The sequence below is a fragment of the Condylura cristata genome, unplaced genomic scaffold, assembly GCF_000260355.1.
Source record: "Condylura cristata isolate star-nosed mole 26May11 unplaced genomic scaffold, ConCri1.0 scaffold00035, whole genome shotgun sequence".
Classification (NCBI taxonomy): Eukaryota; Metazoa; Chordata; class Mammalia; order Eulipotyphla; family Talpidae; genus Condylura; species Condylura cristata.
This window is the reverse complement of record NW_004567136.1, coordinates 5,576,236-5,597,537: the sequence shown is the minus strand read 5'-3', so window position 1 is coordinate 5,597,537 and position 21,302 is coordinate 5,576,236. Positions and strand designations below refer to the sequence as shown.

General features: G+C 47.2%; 1 protein-coding gene across 1 annotated transcript in view; it reads right to left on the bottom strand.

Annotated features, from left to right (window-relative positions):
- Positions 1 to 21,302, bottom strand: part of TRPM1 (transient receptor potential cation channel, subfamily M, member 1) — a 72,564-nt gene that overhangs the window by 19,378 nt on the left and 31,884 nt on the right. Inside the window, exons 11-20 of the mRNA XM_012732664.1 lie at positions 15,248 to 15,421; positions 14,306 to 14,440; positions 13,497 to 13,547; positions 10,363 to 10,503; positions 9,502 to 9,531; positions 7,919 to 8,211; positions 5,505 to 5,733; positions 3,097 to 3,219; positions 2,490 to 2,621; positions 720 to 848 (exon numbers count right to left, since the gene is read on the bottom strand). Coding sequence (XP_012588118.1) covers positions 720 to 848; positions 2,490 to 2,621; positions 3,097 to 3,219; positions 5,505 to 5,733; positions 7,919 to 8,211; positions 9,502 to 9,531; positions 10,363 to 10,503; positions 13,497 to 13,547; positions 14,306 to 14,440; positions 15,248 to 15,421 — 1,437 coding nt within the window. The remainder of the gene's footprint in view (positions 1 to 719; positions 849 to 2,489; positions 2,622 to 3,096; positions 3,220 to 5,504; positions 5,734 to 7,918; positions 8,212 to 9,501; positions 9,532 to 10,362; positions 10,504 to 13,496; positions 13,548 to 14,305; positions 14,441 to 15,247; positions 15,422 to 21,302) is intronic.

Below are 21,302 nucleotides of genomic sequence, written 5' to 3'. Positions count from 1 at the left end.
CTTGGAAAAGATGGGACTGATGGAACATTCCAGGGCATCTGGTCCCATTTCCTGCTCTAAAAACTAATCTCGGGCACAGAAAGATATCTAGAAAGGGAAATTCCATGGAATCGTCTGTATCCCTAGATTCAGTGTTTCACAAACTCTCAGGAAATGCCTTTGAAATTATGTCCTTCTGGTTGTAATGAAAGCAGCTGCTTTTTGACTTCTTTTCTGATTCTCGGACATGGCCTGTTAGCCCATGCACTAGAGTTAGTCCAGGTGGAAAACTCAGCAGCAGAGATCATGTGGTTCCACAGAAGGGAAGTTTCCCTACCAGAGGTGACAGAATGGGGTTAAGTGATAGCTGTTCTGCAAAATTCCTTGGTAACTTAGATGTCAGAAGTCAAGGGCAAAAGGGCAAAATGAACTTAACTTTCTCCTCTTTGAGATATTACCCTTTCAAAATCACCATTGGGGTTTTTTGTTTGTTTGTATTGCTTTTTTAGCCATTAAAATATGGTTTTTTGTCTTGTGTTTTGACTTGTAAGTCCAAGTTCAGTTGGAAATAGAAGGTATGTAGATCTCAAAGAAAATGACGGAACAGACTTGGGATGGTGATGCCTGAAAATGAAAGCTCTGAGCACTCAGGGTTTGTGGGAGATGTTTTTGCAACAAGAAGCTGTACCTGAATTGAAGTCAGTGATTGGTGGGACTGAGAGGGGTTTCAGAGTCAGTACCTCTCGGACTTTCTCTAAGGCCAGACTCAGGATGTAGGAGATGACAATCCACTCCTGGAAACATGGCCAGCGGTCCATCCGCACCAGGATGATGTAGTTGAAGAGCAGCAGGTACCCCAAGTATGATATCTGCAAGACAGAACAGCAGGTACAGTGCTTGGGGAGGTGGCATTGCTGGTAAAAGCCTAGAAACCTAATTTTTGGGTTGATGTGTTTTCTAAATCAAATTTGCATTTCCAACTTGACTATTTCATTTCAAGGAAGTTTCCACTTGCCTCACCAGGGCTAAGAATGAGCTTGATGGGAGCACTGGCATTTCATTTTTCTAAGTGAAGATAAATCTGTTGCTACTGTCACCTTCTTGGAGAAATTATGAAGTGGCACTAAATTATGATAAATGGAGTTTCTAATAGTTTACTGGTGTGTCTTCTATATTCCTGGAAATTGGGAAATGTTACTTATGCCTCCAAAACACACAGATTTCCTTTTTGAAAGTTCACTTTTCTGCATCATGTGGGAGGGCAGAGGAGGACAACGAACGAGATGTGTGCCAGGCACACAGAGCCATTCCAAATCTCCCTAATTCGTGCTGGCATGTCTCTGACACATCCTGTGTTTGTGGCAAGGAAAGACACAGAGTTTGGAGGTGGAGGGGGGGGGGTGAGGTGTCTTAAGCTGATTGAAGTAGATTTACCATGAGGCTGCTGAATCTTCAGCTTCAGGACCCCTTACTGGTGTGAGCTGCTTCTGTGGTCTGCAGGGACAGTGTGCTAGCAACTGTATTTATGATTTGCCAGTTTTTTATTTTAAAGATAGACCTTCCTGGTTGTATAAGCTTTATTAGGAGACAGGTAAAATTCCTTGTATTCAGTGTTTCCTGTAGGGGGATTAAAGCTGAGTTCTCACCTTGGACTGCATCAGAATCGCCTGGGAAGTTGTCATATGAACCCATCCTTCCCCAAGCCCAAGATAGCACCCAGAGGGTCCAGGGTAAAGCCCAGGTGAGAGACCTGACCTTTGTGCTGGGTTTCATCAGGACAGAGAGGCAGAAGCAGCTTTGGCCATGTCCCTAGGGTGTCCAGGCCCACTGTTGACCTGGGTCCTTATGCCCTCCAGATACCAATTCACAGAGATTCACCCTTGCCCCCTCCCTGCTCACCTGCACTGATTGCTCTGTCCATGACCCTGGGCTTAGCTCTTCACGTGTCATCACTAACCTGTATCCAGTCAGGAATGGCACGACAGGGCCAGGACACAGCTGGTGTGGGAAGGGGTTCACTGCTTGAGCAACCTAGTCCCTCCCCCAGACTGCATGGTTTGGGGAGCCACAGAGTACCCTGCTGCGACTGCTTATAGACTTTAAGGTCTGGGTTCAACTACATTCTTGCATGAAAATGGCACCTTTGAGTTTGCCCTTTAAATCACTAGTCCTCTTTGTTCATTTTTAAATGAAACTACATTTCACTCCATTTGTATTACTAAAGACACTTTAAAAATCCTTCATCTTAAACAAATAGAACTTGCTTATTTACTTTAAAAAATGGCATATTTAGGACGAGGATAAGCCCTTTCCTACATACATAGGAATACAGGACAAGAAAGCTTTATCAATTTTAGTTAAAAACCTCAACTGGTTTCAGTTTCATTTTCAAAATTCATTTTAATTCAGTGACTTTTAAAATACTTTTTAAAGCCCTTGACATTTTTCTCGATTCTAAACTCTAAATGTTCAAACATGCTAAATGGCAAATGCTAAAAAGGGGACCTCACCGTGTAAAACCAGAACTTGACAATGGGAGCGTTATAAAATTCACAGATCTTTGTTCCAATGGGGATGCTTTTTTGCTTCTTGTGTTCATTCTCCTCATCCCCCTTTCTTGAGCCAGCATCTGCATTTGCATCCTATAAAACACAGCATACGACAAGCAGGCTGCTAAATGGAAAATGTAACACACACCAGCACATTTAAGACAAGCACCTTTAAAACTGAAAAATCCGGCCCTCCCTGGTGGTGCAGCAGGTTAAAGCACAGCACTAAGAAGCTAAAGCCACCTCTGCATGAGTTCAATTCCCACCAGCCCTGGAGGTGGCCACAGGGTGCAGCAGACCTCTCCTGACCAGCCCGCTGCTCCCCTCAGCAGTGTACTTCATCATTCAGCCTGTTCTGCTCCCCACTCTGTCTCTGGTGAATCCTCTCACCACCCCTGTACCTCTCTCTCGCCTGTACCACAGATCCGTATGAATAAAAAAAAAATTATAAATAAATAAATAAAACTGAAAAATCCCCCAGTTACTGAGGTTGCAACATTCATGGGAAGAGGCATCACAATGAGTCTGAAAGTGAGAGTGCACTTTTATGATTAAGGGTAACACTGACCACATTCTCGTCTTCTCTTTCTTTGCCGTCCTCGTTTTCCTTGGATGTTTGATACGAGAAGTCATCATAAGGTCGAAATTCCAAGAACAAGATGGTGGGAGGGATAAGAATTCCCATTATAACCTAGAGTTGATGAGAAATTAGGGATTGCTAAGTTATGGCAATTCTCGGGTAAAAATGCCCAGTTGTAGGTAAAATTTCCGAATTGCAGCCTTCAACATCAGTCAGTAAATGATCAGCTCCAGCACTCTGCTCTCAAATTCTGTGTCTTATCTGGTTTGGTATCTTGGTAGAATTGTAGACAATGGAGAGTTTACAAACAAACACCAATTTTTAAACATGAATTACCAATAGCATTGTGTAAAATGCTGGCTTTTATAGCAAAGGTCTTACCTTAAGTTGCAAAGCATGTAAAATTTTAAATTAAAAATTAATAATACAAATTAAAAAATAAATAACATATAATGACACCTCTAGTGAAGAGACCAAACACAGTTTACATAGAAACCACTTAGGGGTAAATGTGACTTTTGACCGAGAGTTGGAAGACAAATCTGTCTCACAACCAAAGCACTTAACTCAGCCAGTACAGCAAAAGTTTGTCCTGGCCTACAGATGGACAGTCTTGATGACATTTTTATAACTGTGAGACTGTGTGTCACTAGTACTGAAACCTACTTCCATTATCTGGTGATGTTGACTTCTAGAAAATTTCCCTCAGTAAGTTATTGTTAAGGACAACAGAAAAGGCCCATTTCTATCATCTACCAAAAATGATACCATAAACATCAGTAATTAAAACGTATGTAACAGGTATGTGAACAGCCCAAACAAGGAAATAGAATCGATTCAAATGCAAAAAGGAAACTGGAACAGGTTTATCTCACTTATTTGAGCTTTGCTTTATGGCACATCAGCGGTATCACAGGCTTTTACCAGTTGAAGGTCATGGACCCGTGGGTGGAGAAACACAACCAGCAACGTTTTTCCAAGAGCAAACTCACTTCAAGATGAGGCCTGAAGTGTGGCTGAATTGCTGGAGAACTGTCCACTAGGATGCAGGAATGTTCTTGGTATCAAAGGCCAAGAGGTCTTTTTGCATTCTACAGATTGCCTCATTTGTTCCAAATTTTAATTTGAATCATAACCGAATCTAACTTTTGTGTGCAGTTTTCTGTTTTTTCTGTTTTTGCTGAAATTAGTGGTTTCCCCACTACTTTCTGGTTTTGTTTCTCTGAGGCTTAGTGCCTCCTTAGTCATTCCACCTGTCTACTGGACGCATTCTTGCTCTCCGTACCTTCATCCTAGACCTCACTGAGCCCTGTACTCACGTCATCTGCCCCCCTTTTCATCAAGCTTTCCTAGAGGAAATTTTTAAATGTTGGGCTTGTTTCTCGCATTTCACATCATACCTTTTTTTCTTGTAATTTTTGCCTTTCAGTTGATGGAATACCCACTCAAGCAGTTTTTCTGAATGGGTATGTAGAAAGTGTATATTTTAAACATTGCCTCTGTGAACTGGTCTAGCCTCATATTTTAAAATGAACTGGATTAGGTGAAAAAGTTATTTCCCCTCAGGATGGTAAAGGCCTTGATCCAATGCGCTTAGGTTTCAGTACTACTGATGAAAAGTTTGATGCTTATACTTTTGTAGGTAACCTATTTCATTTCCCTGAGAACTGTAGGATCTTCTCACTATTCTTGGTATATTAAACACTTTTTCATTATTAATATCCAAAGTTATATATATTAGCTTAGCACATATGTAGACTTGGGCAGCTGGGCATAAGATTCATATTTTTAAGAAATGGAGTGCCTTCTATTTGCTAAAATCATCCTATGGGGTATAGCATATAATATCTTTTCCTATCCCATGAGCTAGGTATAATATGGTACAAGTAGGTACCATATTGTCTAGTTTGTCTGAGGATTAGAATATCTTCCCAAGATAGCCTCCTAGTTAACAGAATTAAAAAGCAGCTTGAGGATATGATTGCAAAACAATTTTCTCCTCACTTCATCCTTTTTTAAACTCTTTCATAGCTTCACACTGTCTCATAAACCCCATGTGATAAAAGCATCATCAGTTAAAATAATATCACATGATTTCATAGTTGTGGAAGAATCTATAGAAATTGGGTCCAGACTCCTGCTTTAATGGTGAGTTGATGACTCAAACACAGGTACATGGTGAGTGAGGATGGATTCTGAGCTCATAAACTAGGCAACGGTCAGGTCAGACTCTGGCTTAGACCACCTGGAACTGGGTTCTGGACCCCCAGATCGTAGGCAAGTTATATCATCTGAGAGCTGGAACTTCACCATTTATAAAACAAGGCTTGTGGCCATAACAGAAGTCCCTGGTTACTATGCTGTCCCTACCTACCTGACAGCCATCTCATGCATACCTTCAGGCCAGGATTCTTCCTCATTCTAAGTCTTCCCATCCACATGTCAGTCAGCAGCATCTGGCTGCAGGTGTGAGCAATGAAGTCCCGGTGTTTAGCGGCAACAGCCAGCTTGAGGCAGGTGGAGTTGCTCCAGTTTTTCAGCTCATAGGTCAGCAGTTTCATGGCGATCTGCTCATCGTGCTTGTAGGACTGGTCTAACAGTTCCACAGCCAGCTGGCCAAAGTCTCTGAAGGGGAAGGAACAGAAGCTGGGATGAGGCTGTGGTGTCCACTGCCCTTCATTGGAGGGACATGTCCACAGGGACAACGTGGAGAGACAGGGCACAAGCTTTGATTTCTAACCATCAGCAAGCAGGAAACTGGGGGTTTCCTGAAAGTAGGAAACTGGGGGTAGGTCCCCAGATGGCGACAGCTGGGATCAAGGCCCCAGGCTCAGTCATAGTGGGGTGACTGTTCTTGCAGCAGATGGAGTTTCAGCTTGATCCCAATCTGCCCACCAAGACGGGGTGGGGGGATGGGGGTGGGCGGCAGACAGAAAAGATGGCGAAGGTGAGTCTGAAACCAAACCCCTCTGTGCCTGGAAGCCAGAATAGTGCCCCCTTTGGTGGAGAAGGAGGTGGACAGGGACAGGGGACACCAGGAGGGCCAGCAGGACAGGCATGGTGCTGTTCTTGATCTGGGTCTGCTCTTCCTGGTGCGTCTCGCTTGTGAAGTCACCAGGCTGTATGTGTAGGACTGTATGTGTCTTTCAACATATCTGTCTTACAACTTCAATAATTCATGGATTCCAGGAGAATTGAATCATCAGTGCTACACGACAGAGACAAGGTTGAGTGTAATGGGGGCCCAGGTCAGGGAGGGCCTAACTGCTGGAGGTGGGGAAGTGATGAAAGCCCAAGGGAGAGGATGGAGAAGGTTCACACGCTGACTTAGGGCTATAAAACGGACTCCCTGTCCTGCATGGTCCTGATTCAGATATATAATGACAGTCATCAACATTACTGTTCCTTCAACATTTTTTCATGAGATAAAGTTAGGATAGAGGCCCATGGTATTTCTGCTTTTCAATTTTTATAGAGGCTTTATTTTAATTCTGAATTGAAGAATGAAGAAGGGAGGGATGTTGTGCAGGGGAACAGTATTCTCTGTTGCCGAAGAGGGATGCTCTGTGTAGTACCCTCTGGTCTGGGGTCCTGCTGGCTGTGGGGTGACAGATCACTTGCTGAGTCCTCTAGAGAGCAGAAGGGCCTCATTTACCAGCTCATGGAAGCTGGGGACACCTCCCCATATCTAGACAGCCTCGAATTACTGATGTTTATAAATCATAATGTCATGTCAATAAAAATTTATTGGAAAAAAAAACAGCTTCTGATTTTAGAAACCACTAAATCTAAACTAAAAGCATCATGCTTCAGAAGGCAAAGATGTCAGATGTTTGCAGAATTGTCTGTATATGTCTCAAGTTCATGTGTCTATACATTTATACTGGGATTGCTGGTTTCTGGTTGTACACATGACGGCACTGGCAATCAACACTCACTCCTAGCAACAAGGAAACCTGAACAAACTCAAAATTATCAACTATTCTAGATTCTAAGAGGCAAGAGGCACAAAGAATCTAACTTCATGGAGTAGACATCCATGAGTACAATCCTTTCTGGGGACAAGGGCCGGGTAGAAAAACCTGAATTGCAATTGACAAATTATTGGAGGCTTAGTCAGAACAAGCCTGAGAGTTAATAACTTCTGGGCTACCCACTTTCAGGTGGGTGTGCCCACACTTCTGTGATTTTTACCTCCAGGAGCTCCGCCAAGTTCTCAGGAGGGAGATGGGAGAAAAATCCCTTGATGCGGCTGGGGGTGGGGAGGGGAAAAGGAAGCATACACCAGAGTCCCTGTTCTTAAGATGGTCTGACCTTAGGAGAAACTTCAAGAGACACTAGTTAACCAAAACCTGACCTATTGGGGTTATTATCAGAATCTAGCTGGCTTAGAAAAGGTAAATAACCAACTCCAGGCCCCCGCCATCATCTTGTCTCACCTAAGGGGGAGGAAACCTGAGAGGTACTTGTCAAGTCTAAGGGCACAGGTTTACAAAAGCTGTAACCCTCTTGAGTCTTTGTCTCCTTATGGAAATGTATTTTATTGCCTTGGCATTAAAAGTGTGTCTGAACAATTCACACCAGAAGGCACTAAACTAAAACAACAGTCCAGAGACTTCTCAGAGAGACTCAAGGGGACGTGCTGACATAATGGACAAAGAGATTTATGAAGGAGCTTTAATTAAACATCATTGAATTTCGGTGAGGACCTTGGCCACCCACCCCGGCTCCCAAAGGGACAGGTACTCATGACAATAGTTTCTCCTGGCTCCTCACATCACCCCCCACTCTTGCACACCCCCACACTAACTTTGAATTGTTGTCCAGGTCCTGGGAGATGTCGTCCACCAGCTCACTCTCAGAGGACTCGTGGGCCATGGCCTTGTAGAGCTTACAGGCCACCAGGGCCTTGGCCATGCTCTCCTCTCCCCGCTGCCAGAGGAAGACCGCCATCTTTTGGCGTTTCATCAGCACCGCCCACAGCAGCAGCTCATGGAAGGGGTGCCGGAAACGGCTCACAGCGGGATCATCCACGTCGATGTCCACTTCTTCCTCCTTTTTCTTCTTTTTCTTTTTCTTCCCTTTCGCTGGAGGCTCATCATCCTGACAGGAAACAAGCCCATTTCCTTGAGTTTTGCTCTCAATGTGTAACACAGGGTTTTAAGAACTGGAACTGAAAGAAGGAAAACCTATCTCTCAGCAGTGACAAGAAACGAAGGCCATAATGAAGTCATTTGAGGCTGGTAACTGAAATGGTTGTGGAGTTACTGAGAATCAGGCTGCAGGGCACCTCTAAAGAGCAAGGACACAGCCAGCCTGCCCCTTCTTGGATGAAGCAATGGCAGGCCAGACCCCGCGCCCCTGGGATGGAACCAATCATGACTCGACACGCTTTCACTACATTTGCACACTGCATATCACTACACCAATCACTACTTGACAAAACTGTCACCTAACCTGCAGATTGCATATGACTGCTCCCCTCACTTGATCTGACTAGCTATTGCCTAACTTGCGTAGCAGAGGGAGATGACTGTTCCATCTGCGTTCTGAGTTTCTCAAGGCAACTCCGAACATAATTCAGTATATTCTTGAATCTGTATTCCTGGGCTGCAGTCCTAATATCACCTCAAATAAAATCTTATACTTTGCATCAATTTGGCAATAATTATTTTCTCTGCCTTTTGGGCATATTTTCTTCAACATTTATTCCTGTTTCATGCAGTAGTTTCCATAACTCTTAAAAAACAAACAGGGAGAACTATAAGCCGATGATAATGCGAGTGTTTGTCTTCTAGATATTTATAGAAATAACTCAGTAATTGATTTTCTCCTGCTTGAAGATATACATATATTTTAATCATATTGGAGTATTTTTTATTCTAGTATTCACTTTATCAGTCTTTTTTTAATAGGCCAACTTCTTTTAAATGTTTATGATTCTTCTCTAGCCTCTATTAAAAAATGATCATGTCCTAAATTTTTCTTCTATGATTTATTGATATGATGCAATATATTAACTGCTTACCATTGTATTAATTTGCATTATTAGAAGACCAAGCACTTGTTTAGACCTTAAGACAGTCTGTTGAATTTCTTCTGCTATTATATATGATTTTTGTGCACAGGTGGCATTTTTTTCATTTGCTTTGCTATTTAATCTTGGCTTTGAATGGCTTTGCAAACTCTATAAAAGGCGTTGGGTTACACCTTTTAAAAGATAAATTTAATCCTTTTGCATAATTTGACTAAATCACCTGAATAAATTTTGGTAGAGTAGATTGATGCATGGAAAACAAAGTCATTCAATTTTATGTCAAACAAATCAAACAGAAGAGGACGACACAGATTTAAGCAAGCAATCAAAAACTATTAGTCACAAATCCTACTTACTTCCATTCCCAGAAGTTTAAGAACTTTAGGCTGCATAATAAAGAAAGAGAAAAGGATCAATTTCTTCAGATAACTGATGTTAGCTCTAGTACTTTAGTAGTACATTAGTATTATTGTTAGTAGGAGACATAACAGATGAACAAGTACTTTATAATTAAAGAAAATATCCAAGGAAAGCAAATACTTGAATTTGGAAACTTTCTTTTGTCAGTGAAAGTCAGTTGAGAAGCAGACGCAGACACTGCACTCTGACTCCAGGTAAACTGAGAGAAATCTGGCAGAACGTTTTGGGGCTGTAAGTGGGGTCTTCCTGACAGGCCTCACTTTGAGTTTATCTGTGATAAGCATACGATTTTGAACCGGGAAACAGAGTGGGCATTTAGTAATAGGACTTGATTTTGGCTGAGGCCTGTTGTCTTCCATGTTAGTGTAGGGTAGGCTTGGGCGGGGCTGTTGAAACCCTAGCCGAGAGTGTGAGAATGAGCTTGCTGGTGGCTTGTCAGGCGGAAGCGGCCCTGGAGCAGTGATGTTCCTAGCTTGGAAAGGTCAGGTCGCTGAGGGAGTAGGAGGGTCAGTCAGAGACACAGAAGCACAGGACAAAGCTAATGTGGACAAAGACTGAGGGTAGGTGCAGTTGATGAGCTGTGGTGCCCCCCTCATTACAGGGTGCAGGAAAGGGGCTGTCACTGAAGCTGGGGCATCGTGCAGGGCCCGAGACCTCACACCTGAGAGCTGCAGCAGGAGAAAGGGCCTGTATGCGTGGAGAGGGTGTTTAGAGCAGACCGAGTCATCGGGAAAGACAGCAAGGAAGCACAGGTGACTCCAGGAAGCACAAAACACCACATGTTCATTGAGCTCTACCCTCTTGGGTCCAAACAAGTTGTTGTAAAGGGTCCGGAAGCTCTTCCGAGTGTAGCTGCAGCGGTAGGCGCCTCCCATGAGGTACTCCAGCACAAGCCCTATGTCGATGAGGCTGATGTGGTAATCGGGCGGAAGGTTGCTCTGTAAGAAAAAAGGCCACGTCTCAGCCCCTGGAAGAATGTGTTCGCTGTGTGGACATCACTCATGCACCTCAGACATAACAGACCTAAAGCCAGCCCCCACCTGGGCGTTACTGACAGGATGGGAAACAGCAGTCGGCCTGTTCCTACCATATAATTGATTGGAACGGTGGGTTAAGCCATGTTTTAGAGAATGAAATAAACTTTCCCAATGAGCAGGGTTAAGAACCCATAAAGCTGGCCCTCCCTGGTGGCGCAGCGGGTTAAAGCACTGCACTGAGAAGCTAAAGCCGCTTCCGCATGAGTTCGATCCCCGCCTGCCCCAGAGGTGACCACATGGCGCGGCAGACCTCTCCTGACCACCCGCTGCTCCCCTCAGCAGTGTACTCCATAGATCTGCCTGTTCTGCTCCCCACTCTGACCCTGGTGAAGCCTCTCACCGCCCCTGAGCCTCTGGCCTGTACCCCAGTTCTGTATGTACAAATAAATAAATCTTTAAAAAAAAAAAAAAGGAACCCATAAAGCTATAGGTGGAGAGCTGGGCAGGTTCATGGACTCAGTGGGTAAAGGTGAAGCCACCAATGCCCAGCAGGTGTGAGGCTTCCTGAAGGAGCTAAGGTTCTCTTATAGCAGCTTGAGGGGGAGAAGCCAGCTTCGAGGGGCTGGAGTTTAGATTTCCTGCAGAAGGAGGAAGTGGCCATGGAAATTGGATCCAGCCCACCCCACCCCACTGCCCCCTGGGACTTTCCTAATGAAGGTGTTGCATGGGTACCCTGTGCCTTTCTGGGAGACACCCCTCCATTTCAGTTAGGACACAAACATCACAGACTGTGTTATAACTGGGAGACAAGGAGTGACAGAGCTTTGTACTAAAATGGAAGCGAGCGCAGGTCTGTGGGGAGGAAGGAAGAGTCTGAGGAGAGGCTATCCAGGTACTTGTCTGTTTGTAATTCATGGCCCAGGTCGCTGGCTTCTCCCAGCTGGGCAGTGACATGTAGGCTTCGCTGCTGTAAGCCATGTATCGCTTTGTTCATTTCATATGGCTCAAAGGATGGTGGTAACCTGGGGCCATCTGGTAACATGTCCGGTGCCCCCCCTTTATAAAAGGAGTAGCATTGACCAGCCCCTGCACTTGGCATTAGTTTCTTTGGCCCCTGCTGTGATCTGTGACCACATTGGGGATTCCAACCACAGAGCTAAAGGAGATACTGGTCTGCTCTAGGGAGCCTACTGCTTCTGGGGAGAGGGGTGAGCCCCCACGACCCCCTGGCAGCAGCATGCTAGGGCCCCCAACTCCTCGTGGATGGCAGGAGGGGGAGAAAGGCTGCCTCGATAGCTAGGGGTGGGGGTGGCGTGGGACAGGGTGGTTCCAGTAGGTTGAGGCTTCTTAGGAGGAGCTTGAACTTCATGAGACTTGGAGGACTGTAGGGACAGGAGGGGGCTGGGGTCCTGTAACTGGGAATGGTGGGAAGGAGTAAGAATGGAGGCAGAGGAGGATGACTGAAGCCATTGGGTGAGAAATGGTTGGGCCTGAATTTGGGTAGCTGTAGCTTTTAATGTTTGCTCAGCCTAATCCAAGATATCGGGGAAATAAGATTCCTGATTCTGTCCTGAGCCAGTGAGTGTCTATAGAAGCCAAATCCCCAACTACTGGAACTAGATATGTGTATGAAACACGACCTGGATGCTCAGGACTCTGAAAACGCGCTTCTCTCATCTGAGTTGTTTTCTCTCTTGCTCAGACTGTGAAGACATGTCCCACACTCTTCATGCCAGGGGTGCATGCTAACGAGATGAATCACTCTTGCTTTAACCCAATCTAATCCTCTCGCCTGTGGAAACATGACTGGATGGGCTAGATTCACAAGAACACCGCCTCCAAGAAGTGGCAGTAGAAAGAAAGGGAAACTTCTAGCGCTTACTAGTAAGGGAACAGAGGAGGAACAATAGCTTTAATCCCCAAAATGTAGAGTGACATGAGCCACATCCTGCTAGTACTTCTGCGAAAAGGTGCCGCGAAGGTGTGGGTGGCAGAGCGCAGTGTGGATCTGAACATGAGGATGCGCGGACAGAGGGAGGCCCAGGAAGCCTGAGGCGGCAACTTCCTGGCTGCTGCTCCTGGCCTTGCAATGGGGCCAACCAGGCATCAGCACAGCCTATTGTATGTGGGGAGCAACAAGAAACTTTAAAAAACTATTACTTTTAGTTTTAAATAAACTTTTCTGGAGAGAGGAATTCAAAAACGGGGTGGGGGTGGGGAGGGAAATGCACGGGATTATGGTGGTGGCACACGGGTGACTTGGTGATGGGAAACCCGCGGGGATGACAATTGAGATGGGGAAAAAAATGTACAAAATGATGTAAAAATAAACTTTTGTTAAAAAAAAAGTCTAGGGCCCTCCCTGGTGGCGCAGCGGGTTAAAGCACTGCACTGAGAAGCTAAAGCCGCTTCCGCATGAGTTCGATTCCCGCCTGCCCCGGAGGTGACCACATGGTGTGGCAGACCTCTCCTGACCCACCCGCTGCTCCCCTCAGCGGTGTGCTTCGTTGATCTGCCTGTTCTGCTCCCCACTCTATCTCTGGTGAAGCCTCTCACCGCCCCTGAGCCTCTAGCCTGTACCCCGGTTCTGTATGTACAAATAAATAAATCTTTAAAAAAAAAAAAAAAAGTCTAACTGGGGGCCCTCCCTGGTGGTGCAGTGGATTAAAGCGCAGCACTAGGAAGCTCTCTGTAACCACTGCAGCACTGAGTTCGATCCCCGGCCAGGGAGGTGACCCACATGGCGCCGCAGACCTCTCCTGTCTCTCCGCTGCTCCCTTCAGCAGTGGAATTCATCCATCTGCCTGTTCTGTTCCCCACTCTGTCTCTGGTGAATCCTATCAGCCCCCACATGTCTGGCCTGTACCCCAGTTCCTGTACACATAAATAAATACATGCATAAAAAATCTAATTGAATGATACCGTAGGTAAGGATTATACAACGGCACACTGACCTTTTTTACATCCCTCACCAGCAGATGAAGTGTGCTCGGTGGACCCAGTCTCTGAAAGAGAAGCGTTCGGCCCTTGTTACATGTTTTCTCTTCAACTCCTGGAGCCACCTGCTACCCCACTCACTAGACCTCATGAGATGTGGGTGCTGCAACGTAACCTGTTGTTGACCTGTTTCTTTTATGAGAGAACTAGTTGTGGCTAAGAAGGATCTGGCACCCTATGAAATCTTCACTGCCTCATTGTAGAGAGCTTCCTATGATGTACAATATTGTGTGAAAAATCCACCACGAAGCGTCAGCACGCAACGGGAGAGGGCAGTTTCTGCTCCTTAAATATTTAGAAAGAGGAAGGAAGTGGAAATTCTCAAGATTCTTATTGTAATAATAGTAGCCAAGAGGATTTTATTCAAACAATGCCATTCTGACGTAATGGAGCTCTGGGCTGTCACACTTACTTGTACATTTTTCACTGAACAGGCATTAGAAAATCAGGGTCCCAGTGACTGTTCACCTCGGCAACATCTCACGCTCCTTAATGACATGGGATTTTCTTTTTTTTAATGAGCTGTTCCTCACGCACACACTGGAGTCAGTGCACTTCAGAGGAGAGGTCTGCGGTGTGGGGGCGACTGTGGGCCAGGTGTGGCCAGCAGCAGGGACCAATCCTGCCTGCAGTAAGGAGGGGCTCCCAGGGGGCACCCAGGGCCCAGGAGCCCAAGCTCACTGATTCCCTGGAAATGTCCCATGCTCCAGTGACACTTATATTCAGATGGCCGGCTCCCTCCTGCCCTCCCTCCGAGAACACTCACCGTGTTATAAAGCTCTTCCAGTCGAGGGATGGTAAGAAAGTGTTGCATGTTCACCCCATTTTCAATCAGGAGCTTCACAAAGTCAACGCGATCCAAGACTAAAGCATCCAGCATGGCTTGCTCCAGGGCATTCACCTGCACGGCCAGGAGAGGGAGCCCGTGAGTTGCCTCTGAGGGCCGCCCTGGCCTGGCCCCTGCGCGTGGGAAGGTGTGAGGTCTTTCCCTCCCTGCCCCTGGGGGCTTCTCTGCAGAGTTCTCTATGCTCTTTGTCTTGAATGAACATGTCTCATCTCCCCTCCCTTTCTTCGCTGTGTGGCTCCTACATGCCCCAGCAAAATGTGAACGTTTGCCAGTGACTTCTCCTTTTTACCTGAAGAGGATTAAAACATGACCGCCAAAGTGGTGTTTTGTGCTCCCACGAGTTTGTTTCGTGACCAAGGAGTAACCTGTGGCAGCGGGTGGGATGAGGGAGCCTGCAGTCTGCCGCCCGAGAGAATGGCCGGGCAACGCCAGTGACCTGTCCCCAGGAGCCTCGGCCCTGGTTCGCCAGGTGTCCCGACAGCAGCGAGGCCGCGGACCTCAGGCGCTGCTTGGTCTCTACACTACACCATGTCTTCAAAAATGTTTGTTCCCCAAACTGCATTTCTTGGGCAGTAATTGCTTTGTTTCCACATCTTCATGCATCAAGGAAGAAAGGGTCGCTCTAAGATGCCTTGGGCCCCCTTCCGTGGTGCTCCCCAAGGCAAGAGCTGTTGGCGTTTCTGTCAACCTGACACTGCCTCGGGCACACGTGTCATCTGAAGCGCTGACGCTCTCATGGCGCTTTGACGCCGCCAGAGTTGGGGCCTGGGAGGGGCTGAAGCAGACGACCAGACCTGCCCCTTCCCCTGCAGAAAGGGGGTCGCGGCTCCATGACCTCCCTGAGGCCCACTTTCCACTTACCCAGTTCAGCAACTCGATCTTCCGAGGGTCAGTTTCTTCCTCTACCTCCTCTCTCCCTTTCCCTTTCTTCTTGCCTTTTCCTTTGCCTCTTCCTCCCTTGGTGGTTGCTGTGGGGGGCTTCTTCTCCTTCTCTGTGACCTGGCTGTCTGTGGGGAGTGCCAGGCTGCCCAGGGGCTGCAGTTCACAGCAGAGTTTGGAAAAGATATTAAAGCCACCCCTTGTCCCCAAGCAGGCACACTGGCCACTCACCTGTGTGGGCACGCCCGTGCACACTCATACACCGCACATGCGAGCACACTGGCACACGTGTGTTGGTACATGCACACACACGGGCACACTCATACACCATGCATGCAACACACAGGCATAATGCATTGGTGCACATACACCCATGCACACAGTCAGTCATCGCAGCCTGGCCTGGCTGTCTGCTGGAGAAGATGGGGCTGTCCCACTGTTCCTTATGTGCCTGAAGAAGCACCTTTGGTATTTAAGGTGGCTGGCTTTTTGCTGGATGTGTTTTTGCCAGAAGGAAAGTGTGCTGAGCGCTAAAATCAAAGCCCCCGAGGAGATGCACCTCTGGTTGCTGATGCAGATAGGAGAGCGCGATGGGGAAGGTCCGAAACTGTGGGCTCAGCACAGGTCACTTTGGAAGGAACGTGGGCTGGGCTTAGGGTCGGGAGGATCTGGTGCACTGTGGTCAGACTGCTGCATCAAGGGAAGGGTGCTCTCTCAGAGGAGGGAGGGGACACAGACGGGGGGCTGGGCGCTGGGCCTTGTTTCTGGGCAGTGAGAAGGTGGGGTGCAGAGGTGCTGGCACAACACACGGACACCGTGATGAGACAGACTGGACCCTCCAGCTGCTGTCCTGTCTTGCTGGTTGTGCCCTCCTCCCGGCCACTCTCTCGCAAGTTGTCTGCATGTGGGAAGCTCTCCTGCTTCTTTCTGCTGTGTCCCCGATGGCTGAGCTGAGATGGCACCTCCTCCGGGCTTCCCCATCCTCCTGCTGGTCTGCTTCCAGGCTTTCCCCCCAGGCACACTTCTCAGGTTTTCAAAGTCAAGGCTCTTTAGGGCTCCATTCTTGACCTCTGCCTGTTTGGCTTGGAAAAGTGGCTTCAAGGGCTCGCCAGAGAGGATGGTCAATGGAGAGGGCGTGACCCTCACCTGCTTTATCTTTTGGGCTCTGCTCAAGGTCATGTTTGAAGACAGGAATCTTCTAACCAAAACAACTCTCCTAGGGGAGGCAGAGGATATGAGAGAGGGCAGGGTGTGAACAGGCCAAGAGGGAGGAGAGATGGTAACTATATTGGGTAATATGTTGGAATTTAAACAAATATGATTTGGGCCCTCCCTAGTGGTGCAACAGGTTAAAGCGCAGCACTGCGAAGCCAGCCACAGCCACTTCAGCACGAGTTCGATCCCCAGCCTGGGAGGTGGCTCACATGGCACGGAAGACCTCTCCTGTCTTGCATTGAACAGTGTACTTTGTCGATCTGCCTGTTCTCCCTGCTCTGTCTCTGGTGAATCCGCTCACCTCTCCCCCACCCTGCACCTCTGGCCCATACCCTAGTTCTGTTTGCATAAATAAATAAAACTTTAAAAAAAATCATGATCTGTTGACACGATGGGCTGAAGATAGAATGTGACAAGGAACAAAGTTTCCTACTGGGTCCACCTGGGTCAAGAACAGCTAACCCCAGAATTGCAAAATGAGAGAGATGTGGTTTGACAGGTGTGAGCAGGACAAAACCTTGGAGCTTCTGCAGATGGAAACAATATGAGTGAAAGACGCTAGACTGCCCTATTAACAGAAGCGCACCCCAACAGTGCCTGTGAGGACTCCACACTTTAAAAAGGAAGTCAGAGGCCTGGACCAGGCCTGGACCTCGAATATAAGTCGAACAGTTGTTTACTGGGAACCGTGTTCATAATATGCCTTTATTATCCATTTTGGGGAGAAGTGGCAGTCCAGAGCTGTTAACAAATTTCAGGAAATAATGATGGGCAGTTAAGACTGTGGCCAGAAAGCTACACGCAGATCGAGCGATGGGAAGGTAGGAGTCGAAACGGGACCAGATTTCCAAAGAATGAGTCAGTGATGAGCAGAAAGCAAGGGGGGAAGGCATCCACAGAAAATGTTGGTGGGTGGGTGCCTAGCAACCGTGTTCCTGGCTTCACACCCAGGCAGAAGTTGGGAGAACGTTGAATTGGTATGTCCTTCCCAGAGACCTATCAGCCGGTGGGCAAAGGCAGGCTGGTCCACAGATTCCCCTCCTCAGTGGGCAGTTCCTGGTCATTCCTCTCCTGGAGGAGGAAAAGCTGTCTGCAAAATAGCTTCCTGGATAAGCAAGGGCCTGTAACAGAAAGGACAGAGTGGACAGTAGAGCAAGTGGCCATGGAGAAAATATGACTAATTCAGGGAACAGAAGGGATTTTTAAATAAAATCTAATTTATGCCCTCACCTATGGCACTTATGAGATAAAACGTATAAAGATAGAGCCATTGGGGAACAAGACAAGTTTCTTCAATATTAAAAACATGATTGTTTAAAATTAAGGAACACGGGAAAACGCTAAAGACAAAGCTGAGATTTCCAAACTGCGCAGCCGAAGGACAGATGGAGATGAGAAAATGGAGGGTCCATTTTTTGCTTGACGAATAGAATTTCAGATGAAAGGAGAAAAGATGGAGGATGAAATACTCCAAGAAATGATAGCAATGAGATTGCTGAGGAAAGGCTGGGTTCGTCGGCACAAAGGCGCTTTTGACCTTTCCCCGGAATGAATGGGTGTGCAAGTGGAGATTTGTGAGCTGGAACTTGTCCTCTCTAGCTGCTTCTACTTTCCTTTGTGTGAAATAGAAGACATGTTATTGTGAAATTTCTAAACACCGAAGATAAAGAGCAGAACTCAAAATACATGTGAGATAAAACAGTGGCTGATTCATAATTGAATCTGAATCATATGACAATGGGGGGCTTTGTGTGTGGCTGCCATTCTTTAGACATGTGAAGACATAGGATGATTATCTTCCCACACCCTCTCATGCAAAAGTTGTTTGAAGCTATACTCAAACTACATGAAAAAAATCTGAGCGGAAGTCCAGGGGGTGGGGGAAGCCAGGGACATGCCTCAGAGCACAGTGAAGGGGTGTCTGGGTGGCCAGCTTTGGGAGGAGCTTGGAGGCCGTCCAGGCAGTAGCAAAGCTTTGAAAGAGTTGAGAGGGAATTCCACTTAATGCACGGAATTAGGGGAGCAGGGAGCCTGAAAGATGTGGGAGTATATGCTAAGAAGTGGAGAATCCATTAAAAATGAAAAGTAAACATTTTTCTATTCAAACAAGTCATGGTCCAAATATCCAGGAATCTTAACAGGCTGTCATTCCGAACAACCACCCAACAAGGCAAGCTAGATGCCTCTCAGATTTCCTTTGTGTGGTCCAGGTGAGCGACCCAAGGCTAGGCTCAGGTTTCTGAGTACATAATCTGTACATTAGCACAGCATAGTAAAACATACTGGCGTTTTCATTTTTAGGATCAACCTAGTATGGTGGCAGTTGGGGGGGGGGCAGTGCAAAGTGGGTGAAGGGGACCAAAGGTACAAACTCCCAGTTGATGAAATAAATCATTCCCAGAGGTATGATGCCTGACAGGGAATAACAATATTGTAGCGTCTACTGTACATCTTAATGTCCTCTATTTATTCCAAGAAAGAAAATGTGTGAACTGTGTGGTGCTGGATGTTAACCAGACTCCCTGGATGATCAGTTCACAATCGATGGAAGCATCAAATCATCATGTTGTGCCTTGGAAGTTAATGTATCATTATGTCCGTTATATCTCAATCAAAAAAAAAAAAAAAAAGACTGAGATACTATTTCTTGTTGCCAGGTTAGTTAAAATTTAAAAGCTTGTCAATACCAGGCAACAGCGAGGATATGGGGAAACTTTCTCACTCTGTGAGATGCTATAGTCACCCTGGAAAAGGGACATGCAGTATCTTTTTTCTGTTTGTTTTTAAAGATTTATTTATTTATGCATGCAAGAATTGCTGTGTAGGCCAGAGGCGAAGAATAGGAGGGTTCACCAGACAGAGTGGGGAGCAGAATAGAAGGATCTACTGAAACACACTGCTGAGGGGAGCAGTGGGTAAGGCAGGAGAGATCTGCAGCTCCCTGGGTGGGGATTAAACTCGTGCAGCACTGGCTGGTGAGAGCTTCCTAATGCTGAGACTTACCCCTTCGCGCCATCAAGAGGCTCCCAGATGTGCTTTTTTTTTTTTTTTTTTTTTTTAAAGCAAAGCATACATTGTGCGTTTTCCCCAGAAATTCTATTCAGAGGTATCTATCCAAGGCCAGACTATCTAGACTTCTACACAATGCTTGGAGTAGAACTATTCATAGTCCTCAGTCTAAAGTTAGCCGATGGCTTAAAAAAGAAAAGACCAAGTATGAGCCCAAAGCTGATTGAAGAGCAGGAAGCAGGATGTAAGCAGAATCGTGATAACGTTTCAAGAAGTAGTAAACGTTTCCCATCACCGTGTCCAGTGGGGCGGGAGCTGGCGGTGGGAAGCTGTGTAACGCTGATGAACAGGTGGACAGGTCGGTGTGTCTGCAGCTGGACGTGGAGCCAATACTCCGCCAGGAAGTAGCCTGCAGCTCTCAGCCCCGAGGGACCCAGTGGGCGGTGGCACCAGTGGCCTCTGCTCCACTTCCGGGTGGACAAGGGGTACGCAGCTGCAGGGGCTTCGTGGAGAAGGCGATCACATGAGCCGGGAGCCCAGGGAGGCTCCGCTAGGAAGCCCAGCACAGAAGCAGCTCGTGCCTCTGGGCTGTGAGCAGGAGGCTTCTGCTGTTCCTGGCATGCACTTGGTGATTTGCTCTCATGACGATCTTGAAAAGTGTTCACAAGAAGATGGCAAGCAAAGGACAAGATGCAGCATTAAAAGGTGGTGGGAGGGTCTTTAAGCCCACACAGGGTGGAGATTGAGAGGACACCCAGATCCTGTCTTTCTAGGTGGGGTTACGGGTGACTGCTTCCTTCATGCCGCTGTTAGCCGGGCTGACATTCTCTGCAAGCTCTGATTGCTTCTGAAACAAGATGGGATGCAGGCTGGCATTTGAGGCCAGGCAGTGCTTGTCTGTCGGGGCAGGCGCCCCAGGGCAGGCTTTCTGTGTGGCTGACTCAGATCTGCGCCCTCACAAAGCAACCCAGGGGAGCAGGAGAAAGACAGAAAGCAGAGCAGGTTCCCTGCTCCTGCGTGGGCCTGCGAGCTCCTGGGGACCTGTCCCGAGTCTCCAGGTTCTCAGCCCCAGCACACTCTTAGGGCCGTGCACAGGACAATTAATTTTGCTCTGAATTCTTTTACTAAGATTCGGGGGGGGGGGTGCGTGGGGGGGAGCCACAGCAACAATGGGTGAAAAGGGCAGCAATGATATTGAAGGCGTTGTGCTGTTCTTAGTCTGGATGATTCAGTAAGCAGCATCTCCTCCCCATCTTGTTTCTTGAGTATATTCATTTTATTCCATAATCTCTTCACACTAATTTGATGAAAATCATCAACATCGGCATGCCTTTGTGCAGTCTATGGCAGGCATGTCTGCAGAAATATGGTTTATAAACCAACCTAAACACTCCACTTAATGTCTATGGCTACGTCAGCAGCATGGACCTTTCTGAAACAAAATGAATCTCACTCCACACAACAGATGAAGCTGCTTTGATGAAAGGAGAGTAGGGGGCTCAGACCTGCCCATCACTGTACACTCACTGTAGTGGAGCAGCCAGGCTCAGGGCAGGGTGGGGAGACCAGTGTGGGGCACAACAACCCAGCAACCCAGCCCCCAGACTCCCCGAATCCCAGCCCCCAGACTCCCAGCCTCCCAGAACCCCAGACTCCCAGCCCGCAGACTCCCAGAATCCCAGCCTCCCAGAATCCCAGCCCCCAGACTCCCAGCCTCCAGCCTCCCAGAATCCCAGCTTCCAGCCTCCCAGCCTCCCAGAATCCCAGCTTCCAGACTCCCAGCCTCCCAGAATCCCAGAATCCCAGCCCCCAG